The sequence below is a fragment of the Bos grunniens genome, chromosome 24 (assembly GCF_055505025.1).
Source record: "Bos grunniens cultivar Pamir isolate PY7600 chromosome 24, Bosgru_T2T1.0, whole genome shotgun sequence".
In the NCBI taxonomy this organism is placed as follows: Eukaryota; Metazoa; Chordata; class Mammalia; order Artiodactyla; family Bovidae; genus Bos; species Bos grunniens.
In genome coordinates this window covers 22,107,893-22,127,689 of record NC_141188.1, presented here as the reverse complement: position 1 = coordinate 22,127,689, position 19,797 = coordinate 22,107,893, and the positions used below count along the sequence as shown (strand labels likewise).

The window sequence follows — 19,797 nt, the reverse complement described above, 5'->3', positions numbered from 1 at the left end:
GACCATAAAAATTTACCTGTAGTCTCACCAGATAGAATTGTTCTTAACATGTTGGTGTATGGTTGTGTGTGTGTATGTATGTGTGGACACACATGTTTATGTACAAGTCAGCTCAGGGACAACCGATGAAAAGAAATGAGAGGCCTAAATAGCCTTCTTTGATTCAAACCACTTGTTGTCTCTGACTCAGTGTTGATCAGAGACCCACATTCAGGACTGAATGCAAAGATGAAGGAAAGTAGCTTACTAGTTGCTTTGAAAGTTTGAAACATGTAAAATATCATGTAAGAAACGAGTTGCCAGTCCAGGTTCGATACACGATACTGGATGCTTGGGGCTAGTGCACTGGGACGGCCCAGAGGGATGGTATGGGGAGGGAGGAGGGAGGAGGGTTCAGGATGGGGAACACATGTGTGCCTGTGGCGGATTCATTTTGATATTTGGCAAAACTAATACAATTATGTAAAGTTTAAAAATAAAATAAAATAAAAAAAAACCCAACAATAATAACAATAAAAAAAAAAAAAAGAAAGAAAGTTTGAATATAAGTTAATGAAAGCCATCCAGGACCATGAACTGGGATTCTGCACTTTTCCCACAAACACACAGGCAGATGTCAGTCCCCAGCATGGTAGACTATAGGTGGGAGGCAACTCCAGGCCTGTGTTTGCGTGTACCACAGAGGCAGTCCTAGTGTGTGAGCAGGGGCTGTGAGTCTGGAAGGTTGATGCCAGGTTGGGGCAGGTTTTTTCTGCCAAGGCTTGTTGCCATCTGAAGCATGAGCATGAAGACCCTCGTGGCCTAAAGCACATCAAGGGGACCCCTTGAGAATCCTAATGAAGGCTCCCAATGACTCAGAAGCCAGGATGGGCTTTCCCAAGGCCAGTTCATGGCTTAGGGTCAAAGGTGGATGTTTGGGAAGAGAGTGAAGCTGATCCTTTCATTCATCCTTGGAAGATTCATACTCTATTCTCCAACTCTTAGAGTTACTTTAGGATAATTAGCAGACTCTTCATTTTCCTATCCTAAATTTCAGGTAACCCTTGGGCCCTTGTCATGTGGGCCGTGTTAAAGGAAACAACCTTCTTATGACCTTGAGATTCTCCCTTGACTTCACTGGTTTGGGAACTCATAGCTTCCTTCCTCAGACTGCATATCTCAATGGAGAGACCATTTGGGATAGAGGAGTGATCCCGAGCACACCCAACCCCCAAGTCTCCACCTGCAGGCCCAGCTGTACACTCAGCTGTACTCTCTCCCCCAAGACAAAGCCGTGGCTGCTCTTTCCCAATTTATAAAAATAAAAAGTCATAACAGAGAATGGATTGTTTTCTCAACCTCATGGTTTTTGCAATGAAATTTCTTAAGCTATTGGCAAGTATTGTCATCCAGTTGCTACTGAGCACTAGCAGCTGAGAACAAAAAGGATCAGCACTGATGGAAAAACTCAACCATAGCTTATCATGTGTGGTTCAGTCACGTATTTCTCTATGACGTGTGTGGTCTTGGCCATGACATTATAACACGTACATATAACACCATCCTATATTACTGCTAGTAAAACTGTCCCTGACCTCTGTGCTGAAGTTGGACACACAAATACGCCCTGCTGTTCTGCAGGGGGAGGCAGGACTTGCTGGTGTGCTTCCACCTGGCAGGTTGGGAAGCTGCTCTCCAGTCCCTCTCAGCTGGACGAGTGAGTAGGTAAACATGCCAGGGGTGACCGAGGGCCAGCTGAGTATGTCCATTTCTACACAGGTTTATAAATCCGCCATAAATGTGACTCCTCAAGGTGGTTTTGGACTCATTCTTTTGGAGGTTAGGGTGAGAATGGGCATGTTAATGTACAGACCTTTTTAGTAGAAAGGAATTCTTTTGGATGATGAAAAATGATAGGTTTAAAGAATCAGCAAGGAAAATCAACAAGTGAGCCACAAGTTCTCAGAAATTACTAGCAAATGAAGTTGTCCAAGAACAAATTCCTCTGATTGCTGTATAAACAGCACATCCCACACATGGGTTAACGGGAAGGGTTCATTGGTGAGCATGGATGGACAAATTGCTGTTCTGCCAACACTGGGCCAGTTAGGGAGCAGCAATAAAAGCTGAGGGATTTAGGTGTATCATAGGGACTAGCAAATATGTATGAATTAATGAAAATTAAAAGGGCCCCATTTGATCGTGGCAGTTGGCACTTTGGCTCAGGTGCTAGAATGAAACCATGGATTTGAGTTAGTCTCTGAGGCATGGCTCAGTGTCATACCTGTCTGTGTAGACTGCTGGCATGTCTTCTCCTTTGCATGGGTCTTCAAGTCACTTTCTCTTCCTAGTGGACAGGGCCAGGCAGCAAGAGAGAATGGCAGTTAGTAGTCATGGAAGCCCATGAGAAGGCTTTGCTTTCTCATTCTGCCATCATCAAAGACTTCTTCACTCTAGTGATTAGCAGGAAACTGGTCGAGAATCCCCTGCTCCCCTGGGCAGGGTGCCCCCTCCCTCTGACTGTTTGGGTTTCCCTCCCAGACAGAGGGTGGGGGTAAGTGACCAGATGGGGTACCTTATTTTGAAATTTCAGTCATAAATCTTGAGTCCTGCTAATTTGGTTCAACACTGCTTTTGAAGAGGTGCCATTTTTCATTTGAATGTGAGGTGATGAGATATGACATAATTTTTAAACATGTGTCTCACACATGATTAACAGGGTTGGGGAGGTGGGTGGGGAATCCAGACATCCTTTCAAGCCATCTTGGCTCTGACTTGTGCTCAAGGGTACGTTGCTCTGTGAAGACCGGACAAAGCATGGTGGAGGTTAGAGTGCACAGAACTCAAGCTCTGTTTCCTTGGTTATTTGGAGCAGAAGTGTACTCGTTAAGTGTTCATCCCTCACAGTGAAAGACATGGAACATGCCACTGGGACCTTGTGTTTGAGTGTTAGACCAACTCGCATACGAGGCCTCATGCAAAATATTTTATTTTCTTTGGAGTTTAATACAGAGACTTGGAAGAGAGTAAGAGGACAAGAGTATTGAGCAGTTTATCCTGTGCTTATTCATTCTGGGTTGAGAGAGGGGTGATGTGGTTTGCTGGGAGGAGGGGGCCTGGCCAGGAAGCCTGCGGGGCAGGCCTGGGGGGCAGCGTGGGTGTCCCCTGCCCACCACCTCCACTGCAGTGACAGCTACTGCTATCCAAGTGCCTGCCACACAACAGACACCGTTCTAAGCGTTTTTCATATAAAATTCATTTGTTTAACAATTATTTAAGTGCCAATCATGTGCCTTTGAACATCAGAAAGAAACCAGGCTGTCATCGATCCTATACTCACTCCAGTGCTGGAGGTGGAGTTGGAGAGAGACGGACAATGATGATGAAGGAAGTGACCATCTCCTGATGTTCTGCATCAGCACTCAGGAGAGGCGACAAAGAGCCTTATCTCCGGGACACCTCACAGTGAGCCGCTAGGGTGGACGTCATCTCACCAGTTTACATGCCTCCCCCTGAGCCTCTGTTCATTCCACTACTTTGGGGCTCAATTTTGTTCTCTGTTATGTAAAGGGGGAAGGTCGTGTGGTTTATGATTTTAACACAGGGCCACCCCCTACCCCCACATGTTATTCACTCAGTCATGTCCAACTCTGTGACCCCATGGACTGTGACCTCTATCCATGGGATACTCCAACAAGAATACTGGAGTGGGTGGCCATTGCCTTCTCCAGGGGATCTTCATGAGTCAGGGATTGAACCTGGGTCTCCTGCACTGCAGGCAGATTCTTTACCGTCTGAGCCACCAGGGAAGCCCCAGGGAAAGTGTTAGTTGCTACCCACACATACACACATGAAACCCCATATGGAGCAGTGAAGGTGTGGATGGGGGCGGCGGTGAACTGGACCCTTTAGTTCTGATGGGTGGGCTCCTGGGACAGGTACAACTGCTGGTGCTTGATGCAGGCCAGCTGGAGCCCTGACAAGGTATTTGTGTTGAACTAGAAGAGAAGGCTGGAGAAGGCAATGGTACCCCACTCCAGTACTCTTGCCTGGAAAATCCCATGGGCGGAGGAGCCTGGTAGGCTGCAGTCCATGGGGTCGCTAAGAGTCAGACACGACTGAGCGACTTCACTTTCACTTTTCACTTTCATACATTGGAGAAGGAAATGGCAATCCACTCCAGTGTTCTTGCCTGGAGAATCCCAGGGACGGGGGAGCCTGGTGGGCTGCAGTCTATGGGGTCGCACAGAGTTGGACACGACTGAAGCGACTTAGCAGCAGCAGCAGCAGAAGAGAAGGCAATGGCACTCCACTCCAGTACTCTTGCCTGGAAAATCCCATGGACAGAGGAGCCTGGTGGGCTGCAGTCCATGGGGTCTCGAAGAGTCAGACACGACTGAGCGACTTCCCTTTCACTTTTCATTTTCATGCATTGGGGAAGGAAATGGCAACCCACTCCAGTGTTCTTGCCTGGAGAATCCCAGGGACGGGGGAGCCTGGTGGGCTGCAGTCCACGGGGTCACACTGAGTTGGACACGACTGAAGCGACTTAGCAGCAGCAGAAGGTGTCCTCACTTTCCCCTTCATTCTTCTAAAAATTTATTTTCTTGTCCCCAAACAGTCAAAAGATAGTGAACATGTATCCCAGTAGTGTCTGATTACATGCAAATTTCCAGACTCAAAATCCTTAAATGATAAAAAGGCAATCAGATATTATAACTGAAGAAAACTTTTTGTGTATATCTTCTTTAAACTTTATTTAGTTTGGCTGTGCTGGGTCTTTGTTGCTGTGTGGGCTTTGCTGTAGTGGCGGGGCGTGGGGCTCCTCCCTAGTTGCGGTGCCCAGGCCTCTCACTGAGGAGGCTTTTCTTGTTGGGGAGCATGGGCTCTAGGGCGTCCGTAGTTGCGGCACGCAGGCTCAGCAGTCGCGGTTCTTGGCGTTAGAGCGCAGGCTCAGTGGTCGCGGTTCCTGGGCGTTAGAGCACAGGCTCAGCAGTCGCGGTTCTTGGCGTTAGAGCACAGGCTCAGCGGTCGCGGTTCTTGGCGTTAGAGCACAGGCTCAGCGGTCGCGGTTCCTGGGCGTTAGAGCACAGGCTCAGCGGTCGCGGTTCTTGGCGTTAGAGCACAGGCTCAGCGGTCGCGGTTCCTGGGCGTTAGAGCACAGGCTCAGCGGTCGCGGTTCCTGGGCGTTAGAGCACAGGCTCAGCGGTCGCGGTTCTTGGCGTTAGAGCGCAGGCTCAGCGGTCGCGGTTCCTGGGCGTTAGAGCGCAGGCTCAGCGGTCGCGGTTCCTGGGCGTTAGAGCGCAGGCTCAGCGGTCGCGGTTCCTGGGCGTTAGAGCGCAGGCTCAGCGGTCGCGGTTCTTGGCGTTAGAGCGCAGGCTCAGTGGTCGTGGTTCCTGGGCGTTAGAGCGCAGGCTCAGCGGTCGCGGTTCCTGGGCGTTAGAGCGCAGGCTCAGCGGTCGCGGTTCTTGGCGTTAGAGCACAGGCTCAGCGGTCGCGGTTCCTGGGCGTTAGAGCACAGGCTCAGCGGTCGCGGTTCCTGGGCGTTAGAGCACAGGCTCAGCGGTCGCGGTTCTTGGCGTTAGAGCACAGGCTCAGCGGTCGCGGTTCTTGGCGTTAGAGCGCAGGCTCAGCGGTCGCGGTTCCTGGGCGTTAGAGCGCAGGCTCAGCGGTCGCGGTTCCTGGGCGTTAGAGCGCAGGCTCAGCGGTCGCGGTTCTTGGCGTTAGAGCACAGGCTCAGCGGTCGCGGTTCCTGGGCGTTAGAGCACAGGCTCAGCGGTCGCGGTTCCTGGGCGTTAGAGCACAGGTTCAGCGGTCGCGGTTCCTGGGCGTTAGAGCACAGGCTCAGCGGTCGCGGTTCCTGGCGTTAGAGCACAGGCTCAGCGGTCGCGGTTCCTGGGCGTTAGAGCACAGGCTCAGCGGTCGCGGTTCCTGGGCGTTAGAGCACAGGCTCAGCGGTTGTGGTGCACGGGCTTAGTTGCTCCGTGGCATATGGGATCTTTCCAGACCAGGGATCAAGTCAAATCCGTGTCTCCTGCATTGGCAGGCAGATTCTTTACCACTGAGCCATCAGAGGAGCCCCGAATATGTTTTTTAATTAAATGAAGCCCCTGTTTGAGTGCTTTCATTATAATGGATAAAGAGGTGCATAGATATGTGTGTCTGCATAAGAGAGAGAAAGAGAGAGGAAATAGACTATTCACCTCTCTCTTTGGGATGCTTGCCATTTGCTTCCTTCCTCTCATTCCACAGGCCCCGTTTGACATCTTTGGCTCCTAAGTAAGCAACCAAGAAGCATTTCAGGGCCCCTGAGTCCCACTGGGAATTCTCTGCATCAGTGCTGTCTCTCTTGTACAGGCTTTTCTTTACCCATGTAGAACTCATGTTTTCATGTTTTGTACTGAGGTTGGGTGTGAGTATGAGTGACGGAAGTTGCCCTTTTATAAGCACAAGCAGAGGCATTTAGAAAGCTTGACCTACACCTGGACAATGAGACCTACTGACCACACTGATTATCTTGAGGACAGAAATGGTTACTTCGCCTGGCTATGAAGAAGAGGTGTGGACTTCAAGATAGTTTGATGATAAATATCAGCAAGAAGATAATTCAGCAGTTAGCACACAAAGGATCATGCTTTTGTGTTCGGAGTAACAAAGGGTTATAGAAGCTTAGTCATAGACTCCTAGTTTGGACTAACTGAGCAACTAGCCCAAAGGATGGGCCTCCCTGGTGGCTCAGAGGTTAAAGCATCTGCCTGCAATGCAGGAGACCTGGGTTCGATCCCTGAGTCAGGAAGATCCCCTGGAGAAGGCAATGGCAGCCCACTCCAGTATTCTTGCCTGGGGAATCCCATGGACGGAGGAGCCTGGTGGGCTGCAGTCCACGGGGTTGCTAGGAGTCGAACACGACTGAGTGACTTCACTTTCAGCCCAAAAGAAAAGGCATTTTGTTCCCTTGCTGGGATCACCAACAGACCTGAAATTCTACTTGTGTCTTTCATGTTTTATGGTAGGTACCTCATCCTTTTTAAATTCTCCTGTCTTGTCTCCTTACTGTGTGCAGTGAACCCTGTGGCTCTTTAAAAACTACCCCAGTTTAAAGCCACCCTGTACCCTCTCAGAGGTCCCCATTCACTAGTCAGCAGACATTTTATTGAGCACCTACTATGTGCTGGGCACTCTGCCAAGGGCAGAGAGACAAGACAGAAGCCATCACTTCCCTGGGGGAGCTTTGGTTCACAAGACCAGGAAATCAGCTCTGACATAACCCACCCAAGAATCAGCATTTGAAACCCACTGGTTTTAGGTTATTTCAGAATTTACTTTTATCAGCAAAAATAGACAATATCCCTTTGAGATCTTTATAGAGAAACCAGGAAAGAGCTGCATGTTCCACACCACCATGCCAGGGGCAAGGCAGCACTTCACTGCAGATGTTTATCCCCAGAGTAGGAAATCATGTCAGGGTGTGTGTCCCCTTTGTGGCCTTGGCCTAGTGATCCTGAACATGGAGGGTTTTCCTGCCCTCCCTGGAGCCATGGGACAACCTCCGTGAGCGCCCCCCCACCAGTCTCACCGAGGAGTCACTTCTTACACCAAACCCTCCTCGACCATCTCACTTCAAAAGACAGACCACCGTCGTTGAGTGACAGGCGTGGCTAAGCGCTTTGCCTTCTAATTGCTTTTACCCTGTGCTGGCATGCGTTCTGTGTCTGTGCCTGACTGTTCCATTTGACTGTAGACCTTCTGAGGGCCACCTTCTAGAGACCCAATTCCTTGTACCTGGTTGATGCCTAAATAGTTTTTGTGACTTGATACAATAGAGATAATATACTTCTGTTCTGGAAATGTCTGCTAGATGGACGTTTCACTGTTACTGTTTTGAGTCCTTTGTTTGAGTGACTGTAAAGCTCTCCTGAATCCTCTTTCCTTGCAGGAGATGGACACACATAGAGAGTAATTCCAGAACATTTCCATACTCGGAGAGTAAAATGCATGGTCTAAAAAAGCTGCATATAATTGGATTTTTTTTTAATTGCCTATTTAGTATAAAGGCAACTTTTCAAGCAAACTGATAGGCATCCAACATGAGGAATATACATTTTCAAGTAGACAAGGATGACACAGCATATCATCATCTCATTGGAAGGATGTACAGAGTCATGCTTCAAAATTTGGTGAAAGGCGTTCCTGTCATTGGGTGATGAGTCTGGATAAACTGTGATGTGAGTTGGATAAGGGGTCCCAAATTGCTGTTTCTCATGATTTTTGCCTTATTCATAGGAGTCACACCCTGGTCAAATATCATGGAAATCCTGGAGGAAAAGGATGGGGTCGACACGGAACTGCTGGTTTACGCGATGACTTTAGTGAACAAGGTTGGTTGATGTTTGTTGTGGGTTGAATTGTGTCTCCCACAAAAGACGCTGAAGTCCTGACCCCGGAGCCAGTGAATGTGATCTTATTTGGAAATGGGATTTTTGCAGATGAGGTCATTAGGGTGGGCCCTAATCCAGTAGAACTGGTGTCCTATAAGAAGAGGAAAGAAGAAGCACACAGAGGGGGGACAGCATACACACTCGTCCACGAGGAAGGCGGCCTTTGAAGGCAGGGCTGCAGGTTGGAGTGATGCATCTGCAACCGAGGACCACCAAGGATGCTGAGGATTGTCAGCAACCAGTCCCAGATGCAGCAAGGAAGGGCCTCCCCTAGGGCCTTCAGGGGTAGCATGGCCCACCCGACCCCTTTTTATCTTTCCAAAACCGGTTTTTTCCTTTTTAAAGCTCTGCCATGTTTCTAGTGGGTGCCGAAGGCCACCTGCCACACTCACACCGGGTTGTCTGTGCAGCCAGCGAACATTCTGGCCACCAGCAGACCAGGCCAGAGAGGTCCCCTGGGGCGGCTCTGTCTGGCTGCTGCTCCTGAAAGCTTCTTGCTCCAGTTCACCTGCAGTGACTTTTCCCTGCAACTCCCAGATCTTCATGCTGAGCCTGCGGCAGCCCCGAGACGGGAGCGGCCAGGACTGAAGCACGGGGCTTTGATGATGTTCCCGCCTTCTAGCCCGTGAAGGTGCTTGCCTTCATCAAGGTCCCGTAGTGTGGCTCAGCCAACCTTACCCCCAGAAGCACAGAGGGATCCACCTGGAGAGACAGTGTTCAGGCAGCCTCTGTGGCCCATGTAATTGGTCTTCAGCTTACAGTTTCCCAAGTTTCGTACCTCATTTCAGTCACTGTAAGCCACTCAGTTGTGGTACTTTGTTATGGCAGCTCAAGGGAACTAGTGCATGTGAAAACCTAAAATTTGCCCTCTGAAGAAGCCTACTCCATGTACACCCCCATGCTGGTGGCTGGAACACGCTTCAGCATGCCTTTGCATTAGAGGAGACCCTTTACACAGACGCATGGCGTGTGTGCGTGCGTGCTGGTATTCATACATGTGAAGGCCCGAGTTGTCTGCCAGGTTTCTAGACTTTGGTTTTTCTAGTGAAACTAGAAAGAGGGTATCAAGACTTTTATGGCTACTTTTCCTATCGAGATGTCCCCTTAACATTTTTCCTTAAAATATAGATGAACAAGTTTTACTCTAAGGAGATGATTCTCGATCCAGCAGAAAAGCAAGCATTCTTATTCTGCAGCTGGTTGAACTCTGGCCGTGGGGGCCAGGTGAGGGTTCCTGAAGGTGGATCCCATCCTCTCCTATGATGGTGACCTGACCCTTGTGCCCTCATTCTGCCCATCGCATCCTCCCTGGTCACCAGCTCATGGGGCAGCAGCTGTCTTCAGTGTCCATCCTGAGGGGTGCTCTGACAGTGGGTCCCACGCTGACCAGGGACAGCCCACTCTCAGGACTGGGGTTCCCTCAGTGCCCTGGCCCTTCCTTATTAATAACTGAGGGAGGGTGAGATGGTTATCTTCGCCCTGGACCCCAGACAGCACATCAGCCACCCCAAGGCCCTACCTTTGTACTCCCCAGGGTGCCAGGTACAAGCCTAAGGACCAACTGCAGTTCTTTAGAAAGGACTGAGAATCTCTTCCTGAAATATATCTGGAGAAATATGAACTGAGAAATATGAATTGGTAGAAAGCAATGTAATTATGAGAAGTAATTCTACTAGGTATTAAGATGTTGTGTAAACTTTAAGGATTAAAACAATGTGGTCCTGACTTTTTCCTTGGCAGATGGCTGAAGCAGAGGGGCTGGAAACAGCCCTCAATGTACATGCAGTGCACCCTGTAATTGAAATGCACAGGGATGGTCAGCGCCATGTATGACTGAGAGAGGTTTTGCTAAGTGGAAATAAACAATGTACATGCAGTGCACCCTGTAATTGAAATGCACAGGGATGGTCAGCGCCATGTATGACTGAGAGAGGTTTTGCTAAGTGGAAATAAACGAAAACATGCTTTGACTGTATAGCAAAATAAATTTCGGAAAGATCGAAAAGTTCAATGTGACACACCAAACTGTAGAAAAATAAGAAGAAACAGAGGTGAAAATCAACTGGTCTCTGGTCAGTGAAGGTTCGTCTAATAATATAACCAGTCAAAAATATTCCAAAGAAAAGGACTTAAATATTTCACTGTATTAAACTATAAAAAGTCGTATTTACAAATTGAAAACCACCAATGAAAACTAAAGGCAAGTGGCAAACTTAGAATTAATTCCCAAAAATTGGGCAGAAAAGGGTACTATCCTAAGTATATTGGGTTGGCACAAAAGTTGGTTCAGATTTTTCCTTAAGCTTGTCTGGAAAACACAAACGAACTTTTTGGCCAACCCAGTAGTATGACCCCAGTCGACAAATGAATGACATTAACCCTACTAAGCTTGAAAGAAATATGTAGTTAAACAGCAAGTCATTTTCTCTGGGTCACGTGGGCAGTGATTGCTTTTTAATTGAATGCCAGTTATTGATGAAGTCATGGGAAATTTCCTACAGTCCTGGTGGGAAACAGACACCCCTTTTCTGGACAATAATCCTAAGAACTCAAGGTTTTATTTGAAAATCTCTTTGTGAGTTGATTTAGCATGCAATTTGAAAGCCATTTTCTGTTGGTTTTTGAAGATGAAGGTCATCTATTTCCTGTCATTTTCAGTCACTGACCTTGTATTGGAAAACACTGAATTCAGCAAAAAAAAAAAAAAAAAAAAGGCATTTTCACTCTTGGGCAGCGTGTTCACTTAGTGGTGGAGGCCTTGCTTGGTTCTGTAATGAGCCCGGTGGCAGCCGTGTGACTTGGGCTTCTGCTGCCAATCGCTGGCCAGGACCCAGTGCGTGTCACTCTCCTTGACACCATATGGCCTCCAACATCCAGGAATTCCTCGCTTACTCTTTCTCTTCTGGTGGTTCCATCCCATATTTGTTAGTCCTGGCCCAAGGGAAGGTTCCAAGGACACGATTCCAGGTGCCATCCTTTCCTCAGAAAGATCAGCAGGCACCCATACGGGGTTTGTTTGTTTTTGCTGAATTTTAGTCACATTGATCATTTCGGTAACGTTCTCTGAGACCCGAAATATCATCATGCGTTGACGTGCTAATGTGGGTCTGGAAAAAACGCAGACTCTGAAATCTGGGAAATTGTATTGCTTTTCTGACTTTTCTTTCAACAAAATGGAAGGGGGCCTAATAAAATGGAATTCAAAACATTAACATTTTTATGACAGAACAAGGGTACGAAATCCTAGCCTGCTCAGGGCTCTGAGACTGAAGCCTACTCCCTTGGTTAAACAGACACATTAGTGAGGGGTTTCCAGGATCCAGAATGATCCCCGCTGAGCTCTTCCCTTCTCCTCCATGTCATCAGTAGATCTGAGCGAGCATCACGAATGAACCATTTCTCACCCTGCAAGCTGCAGTCGTGTGGAGTCCTGTCCCAATCCAGCCGCAGTCCTCTCAGTGGGCCTCCCCCACTTTGGGAGCTCAGATATTGATCACCTTGTAGAATCAGATGAGGAAGGTGGGGACATGATTAACAAGAGGTGGCACTGTGGGGCTGGCTTGGAGCATTCAGGGAAAGCGGCACCAGGCAGCCCTGGGGAGGGAAGTTATTCTAGTGGAGCCCAGGGGGTGAGTAACCTGATGGGATTCATACTGAGGGTTTGTATTTAGATTCGACTGTAAGGCTTTTTAAATTATCATACAGTAAAATTAACACTTTTCTTTTGGCATTTAGCTGCGGAAGTTCTAAAACGTATGTAGTCATGGATGACCTTCACAATTAGCATATAGAACAGCTCCATGTCTCCCCAAAATCTCACACTCATGTTATCCTTTTGTAGTGACATCCTGACCCCCTATTCATGTCCCTGACAACCACAGATTTATTCTCCATCACTGTAGTTCTGTTATTTCAAAAGTGGGACCCATATAGGATGTAACTCTTTGAGGCTGACTTCTCTCACTCAGCACAGTGCCTTAGAGATTCATCTATGTCACTAGGTGTATTAATAGTTTGCTCCTTTTCACTGCTGAGTAGTGTTCCATTGTGTAAATACACCACCATTTGTTAGCTCTTCATCCACTGAAGAGATTTGGGTGTCCACAGCTTTTAATTTTCACAAATGCTCCTGCTGCAATGAACACTTGTGTATAGGCTTTCACTACCCTGGTTTTATCCCTCAAGGAGGATTTGATGGAATAAGTGAAAACCCAGGGAAAGGAAAACAGAATGTTTGCTCAGACAGAGAGCAAACATTCTCCCTTGAGAGGGACTGTAAAGATTTACTTGTCACAAATCCTGGCAAGACAAGGTCTGAGAGAAACCAGGAAGGGGGTCCCTAGTATCGTCTGAGAGTGGAGGTGTCAAGAGACATTTGCTCACAGAGTTTTCTGGAGTGGCTGCCACCTTTGCCAGAAGTAGGCACATTGGCCATGAGTGTCAGGGTAGACATGGGAAGACAGGGCCCAGGAGGGGTGAGAGCATGGCAGTTTGCTGAACATGTTAGAGAATCTGCTGAAAATAGGTGAGTGTGTGCTTTGGGGCTGCACAGCCCCCTCCCTGTGCAGACAGAGAGACAAGCCATCTTCGACTGTGGTGGGAGGCCAGCTCCCCTGTGGCCGCACGTGAGAGGGGGTGGCATCTGGATATGGCTGAAGCCCGCATTTTCACCATGAACATGCAGGGACTTCTCAATACCCTCAGTTCTGTGCCTCTTACTGAGCACGGCCTCCCTGAGTCTGGTTCTATAGACCTAAAGGTTTAATTTTTTAATAGTAATCCCCCTACCACGCCATCAGGGTTGGGCTTGCAAAGGCAATGGGGATTAGTTCTAGGAATTTAACCCCCTGGACTGAAAGAATCTCGATTGACTCTCTGCAGGGAAGAAAGGGGAAGAAGAAAGGAGGGGAACTAATGCTGAGGAGACACCAGAGGCCTCTCTCTGTGTCTCATCCTACCCCGCCCCAACCCCGCACTACTGTGTAGGAAGTTTTGGATCTAACACTGAATGTCAGCTTACCTATGATGGGCAGGTCAGCAGTTAGGGCACCTCTGGTCATTAGCCCTGCCCTGGCTTTTATGTCACCATTTCCCTCTTCCTCATCTTTTATTTATTTACTACTTATTTGGCTTATTTGGGGCTTCCCTGGTGGCTCAAACAGTAAAGAAACTGCCTGCTATGCAGAAGACTTGGGTTTGATCCCTGAGTCGGGAAGATTCCCCTGGATAAGGGAATGGCAACCCACTCCAGTATTCTTACCTGGAGAATTCCATTTACAGAGGAGCCTGGTGGGATTCAGTCCGTGGAGTCACAAAGAGTCGGACATGACTGAGTAGTTAACGCTTGCTCACTTGCTCATTTTTGCACAGCTCAGTGCTCTGTCTTCTTTTCAGTGCGCAGGCTTCTCTTCTGTGGCACGTGGCTTATCTGCACTGAGGCATGTGGGATCATCCTTCCCAACCAGGGATCAAACCCACATCCCTGCATTGGAAGGTGGATTGGTAACCACTGGGCCACCAGGGAGGTCCCTCCCTCTCTTCATCTTTTAACAAGTTCTAGAGTTTTCAGTAAAACAAAAGATGGACTTGTTCTGATGAGAAGGTTCTTTGGGTGGGTGTGTGCTTTTTAGGTTAGGTCAGTGGACTGCTGTCTGCTAACCCAGCAGTGACCGCCTTGCCTGGCACCTGCAGACATCAACATATGCTTGCACACTTGGTCACTTCAGTGTGAGCACCTGTTCATTTATCACAGCTGCTGACTGGTTCACAACCTTCCTTTCAGTGTCCTTGCTGGGGCTCCTGATGGATTAAGCTGTTGCATCACAGCTATTTTTCTTTAGTTTCTGGTTTCAATGGCAGTGAGTTGTATCCTCTTTGTTCAGCATAGAAGAGAAATAGCCATTATTTGGGTTGGGGCAGAGATATTTCTTTCCAATATTCATAGCCCCAAAATAGAAGTGTTAAAAGAAGTTGGTACCATGAGATGATCCTTAAGAAAATATTGGTCTTTTTCCTTCCAAGGCAAGTCAACATGTTTAGAATAATTTTGAAATGCAATAATAGTGAAATAAACAGGGAGTGAAACTCTGTGTCTGAAATTCGAGTCCAGAGCAATTTGTTTAGAAGGCACGAAGACTGGAATAGCAGGTCTGAGCACAGGATTTTATTAGTTATTATTTAGTAACTTCCTGCTACCTCCCCACCCTCATCCCCCTCATTTATAAGATAAGGGGCTTTGAGTAAATCACCCCAAGTGTCCTTCCAGCTCTAAGCAGAGGCCTGATCTGAGTATCATCCTTCTTTTAGAAGGGATGGGATAAGAAGGAAGGTGGGAGGGGGTTCAGGATGGAGGGACACGTGTATACCTATGGCTGATTCATATTGATGTATGGCAAAAACCATCACAATATTGTAATTATCCTCCAATAAAAATAAATACATTTTAGAAAACAAAAAGAAGCAGAATCCAAAGAGAAGTTGGCTTTTTCTTTCTTGGGTTATCTTTTTGTCTCTTGGTTGCCCCTTTGAAATTTCTCATATTGCCATAAATATCTTAGACCAAGGGGAAGGCCTACAGAACTGAAAGAAAAGGAAATCATTAAATTGTTCTAACTCCAGCTGTTGGTAGATCAATCTTAACAGGAGTTTCTGAGTATGTTAGTTTTCAATTGCCATGTAACAAATTATCACAAAGTTAGCAGCTTGGAATATCACAGACTTACCATCTTGCAGTTTCCATGGGGGCAGGGCCCAGGCACCGCCCCACTGGGCGCTCTGCTGAGTCTCACAAGGCTGCAGTCAAGGTGTCAACCAGGGCTGGCGTCTCGTCTAGAGCTTGGATTTCCCTTCCAAGCCTTTGTGGTTGTTGGCAGAGCTCACTTCCTTGCAGCTGTGGGACTCGTGGCAGCTTGCAACTTCTCCTGGGCCAGCAGGATAATGTCTCTGCTGGTCTCTATGCTCAGAAAAGGCCTAACCCCCTTTTAATGGCTCACCTGATTAGGTGAGGCCCACCTGGCTACTCTCCCCTTTTTCAGACTTAACTGATTTGGGACCTTAATGCCCTTTGCCTTTGCCCTATAATGTCATGTCACCTAATCATTAGAGTGTCCTGCCCACACTCAAGGTGGGGGATTGTACAGCACCTCTACCCCAGGGGGTGGGCTCTTGGGGTTCAGTCTGCTTACCACACTAAAGAAGCTTTTTTTCTCCAATGAACTTGTCATCTGTCTTGCTTTGCTCCATTCTTATACTCATGGCCACTGGCTACCATGCAAAAGATGTCCCAAGAGCCTTGTGACAGTCTCCTAAGACACTGTGTCCTGTTCTTTCTTCATCTAGACCTTGTCCGGTTTGCCAGACCAAGACACCTTCTACGACGTGGTGGACTGCCTGGAGGAGCTGGGCATTGCAGCCGTGTCCCAGAGGCACTTGACCAAGAAAGGAGCTGACCTGGACTTAGTGGAGCAGTTGAACATCTATGAGGTAAGAGGATATGCCTTTTAAGGGCCTTGTACAGCTCAGACACGTCAAAGGCTGAGATAAACATCCTCTAGGCCAGTGGTTCTGCGTGCAGCGTGGCAGCATTAGCAGCACCTCGGAGCTGCCAAAATGCAAGTTCTCAGGCCCACCCGAGACCTGCTGAAGCAGAAACTGAGGCTGGGCCCAGATCTGTGTTGTACGACCCTCCAGGTAATTCTGAGAACACTCCAGTGTGAGAATCCCTGATCTAGGGGAAATGTGGTAGCTTGCTTGCTTATTGATTGATTGCTGTTTTCTTTTAAAGAACATTCATTCTTGGTGGGGAGAGAGAACGAAAGAGAGGCACAGAAAGCATGTTTCTTATCCTGCTGGTAGAACTTCTGGCAGGCTCTACATACTTCGTAGGGTCCAGTGCAGAATGAAAATGTGGGGAAAAGGGCTATAAGAGATACTAAACTTTTCGCTTCCTTCTGCCTTGCCTCTTGCCTGATTATGATACATATATTTTTTAATTTTTAAAAATTATTTTATTTTTGGCAGCTCTGAAAAGTGAAAAAGCGAAAGTTGTGTCCAACTCTTTGGGACCCTATGGACTAAACAGTCCATGGAATTCTCCAGGCCAGAGTACTGGAGTGGGTAGCCTTTCCCTTCTCCAGGGGATCTTCCCAACCCAGGGATCAAACCCAGGTTTCCCGCATTGTAGGCAGATTCTTTATCAGCCGAGCCACCAGCAAAGACCACAAATTCTGGAGTGGGTAGTCATCCCTTCTCTAGCGGGTCTCTGGGTCTCTGTTAATGCATGCGGGCCCTTCCTCTCTAGCTGCAGCAAGCAAGGGCTGCTCTCGTGGTGCTTGGGCTTCTCGTGGTGACAGAAAGCTTCTCTTGCTGTGGAACATGGGCTTTAGGGCATCTGGACATCAGTAGTTGCGACTCACAGGCTCTAGAGCATGGGCTCAATTGTTGTGGTGCACGGGCTTAGTTGCCCTGTGGTATGTGGAATCTTTCTGGAGTAGGGATTGAATTCATATCCATTGGCAGGTGAATTCTCAACCACTGGACTACCAGAGAAGTCTCTGTGGTGTGTGTTTGTTTGTTTTTTTTCTTTTTCTTTTGCTACAAGTATGTACTCTTTGAAGAATATTTGGAAAATACCAAAAAATGTAAGATAAAGAAATCACCCATAATTTTATTTACTAACTGTGGTTAACATACTAACTGTTTTTCTAGCCTATCAGTTCAGCTTCCCTCATGGCTCAGTGGTGAAGAATCCACCTGCAATGCAGGAGATGTGGATTCAATCCTTGGGTCAGGAAGATCCCTTGGAAAAGGAAATGGCAACCTGCTCCAGTATTCTTGCCTGGAGAATTCCATGGACAGAGGCGCATGGCAGGCTGCAGTTCATGGGGTCACAAAAGAGTCAGACACAACTTAGTGGCTAAGCAAGAACAACTGTGGAGACAATAGTCTGTATACAGTGTTGTGTACTGAATTTTTATTAGTAAATATGTTTGAACCATTTTGTCATCGAATCATCTTCAAGAATTTAGTTTTATTAGAAACATAATATCCTGTCTGTATGCAAGTACCATAATACATATAATCAATTTCTCTTTGTTCAGATTTGATGACTCCTAAGATTTTGCAATTATAAATGCTGTTACAATGAACAGCTTTGTTCATAAATCTGTGTGCACAGCTGGCATCCTAGGAGAGATATTTCCCAGCTAAATGGCTCCACTGTAACCTTCGCTGGGTAGAAGTAGAGAGACTAACATGTAACTCACTACTTCCTAAAAGTTACTCTCATAAGTGTCAAGCTGAGGAACAGAGCAGAATTATCTTTGTACAATCTTAGGAGAAATCAGAGGAAACTGAGCCAGAGAGTCTGCGGTCAGAGCGCAAAGCTTCCCACAGCCGGCCAGCTCCCTGTGCTGCTGCTTAGGGCACCTTGTCCTCTAATGTAAGCCTCACTTAGTTACCCAGTTATCTGCTCACACTTTCATGTTTTGTTTTCAGTGAGTGATGGAGGGGTATGGAAGACAGGATAACGTAGGAGTGCAATAAGAATACTAAAGATGGAGAAGGAAGGGAATAGACAATTGGCTCACAGGACTGTAGAAGACGGACTTTCCCCAGTACAGACACCTCCCTTCCTCACCCCCTTAACTCCTGTTCAGAGCCCCAATCTCTACTCAACCAGGGGCTTATATGATCATAGCTTGAGATTCTGCGTGGTCAAAAGGAATGATTGTGTGTCCAGCAGCTGGGGCTAGCAAAGTTAAAGCGTCAGGTACCTTCTTAAGTTTTTCAAAGAGGCTGCTTGTGTCTTTGAGTCAACTCTGGTGAATAGCTGAGTCATTTTCACGTCTGAAGATTCAACTGGCTTGAGGACACATTCTGTTTGTTGAAGGGAGAAAATCAAGTCCTGCTGAATAATACCACTCACAGCATAATTTACACCTACAGTGCACTGTGGCTGAGACTTCTTAGGGTTTTATATGACAGTTGCTTGAGTTTCAATCCAGACATAGCCACCATATACCAGAAGACAGCATCATACAGGTGAATTTCCCACCAGTGAACCAACGGGGAGAGAATTTTGCAAAGCATGCTGGATCCCTCCCCCAGGAGACTGCTTTTGGCTTCGGGGCACACTTACTTTCCAGCCTTCCCGACTCTCAAGCTACCTCCCCGTCTTCCTCTTTCCATTCGTGCCAAAAGTTTCACAAGGTGTTCTGTGTCCACCATCTTTCTTTGGTCAAATGGCATCTGCTTAATATTTTAGCCTTAAGTGTATCATTCACAACTGTGGATTATATGTGTCACTCAAAGAACAACAAAGCGAACACCCATTGCGATAGTTAACTTTGTGTATCAGCTGGACTGGGCCACAGAGGGCCCAGATACTTGATCAGACATCACTGTGTGTCAGTGCAGTGTGTATCCTTAACCTTGTGGATGAGGTTAACATTCACGTTGGTAGACTGAGTAAAGAAGATTGCCCTCCTCCCTGTTGGCAGGCCTCATCCAACCCGCTGAAGGCCTGAATAGAACAAAAGGCTGAGCAAGACAGAGTTCACTCTCTGCTGATGGAAATGAGCTGGGATGTAGGTTGCCTCTTACCTGTGACCTCCAGCTGGAACTGACATTGGCTTCCTTGGTTTCCAGGCTTTTGGGCCATAGCTCTTGGGACTTCTCGGCTGCCATAATCATGTCGGCCCATTCCTTATAGTAAATCTCCATATATATCCGATTTATTTTGTTTCTCTGGAGAGTCCTAATACACTCGTGTTTAAGAACCAATGTATTACCAGTAACTCAGAAGTGTCCTCAGTGACCCCTCCTGGTGTCATTCAACTAACTCCCAGCACCATTCTTTTGCTTTTTTTTTTTTAAATAGTTTTGTCTGAAAATAGCTATTCTTTGAGCTAACACAAATGATCAGATTATCAAGTAAGAATTGACCATCTGAGATCTTGCTGTCTATAGCAGAGCTATACTAATCTATCTAGGCTACTAATTTCCAGAATACACAGGTGTGGGGATGCAGGGAGAGATCTGGGCCATCCCTTGTGACTCCTAGATCTTTTTTTTCATGCATCAGATGTGGGCTTTCTGACCCAGAATAATAGACAGGGTTTCCAAGTGTGGTTGCCAAGTCACCTTGCCCTTCGAGTAATATTCAGTTATGAAGCATCTCTACTACACAGCCCAGAGTGTCATGGCTTATCAATCCATAAATTCTGTGTTTACTTAGTATAGGGGATCCTTAGCCAATTCTGGCCTGCTAAAGGCATTCCAGAAATAAGAACTCTCATTTTTGGAAATGTCATCAGGCTATTTATTCAATAGTCTAGTTAGCATATTTACGAAAGATCAGATGGGGTCATTGCCTTCTTTC

General features: G+C 47.2%; 1 protein-coding gene across 18 annotated transcripts in view; it reads left to right on the top strand.

The window, feature by feature from the left end:
* Positions 1-19,797, top strand: part of FHOD3 (formin homology 2 domain containing 3) — a 523,276-nt gene that overhangs the window by 330,393 nt on the left and 173,086 nt on the right. For 15 of the 18 annotated variants that reach the window (XM_086372649.1, XM_086372648.1, XM_086372647.1 and 12 more), the window contains 2 exons: positions 8,263-8,357; positions 15,756-15,899. In XM_086372649.1, coding sequence (XP_086228775.1) covers positions 8,263-8,357; positions 15,756-15,899 — 239 coding nt within the window. Of the gene's footprint in view, positions 1-1,133; positions 6,989-8,262; positions 8,358-15,755; positions 15,900-19,797 lie in introns of those variants that run through there. The other 3 variants (XM_086372641.1, XM_086372644.1, XM_086372650.1) reach the window with 3 other exon arrangements.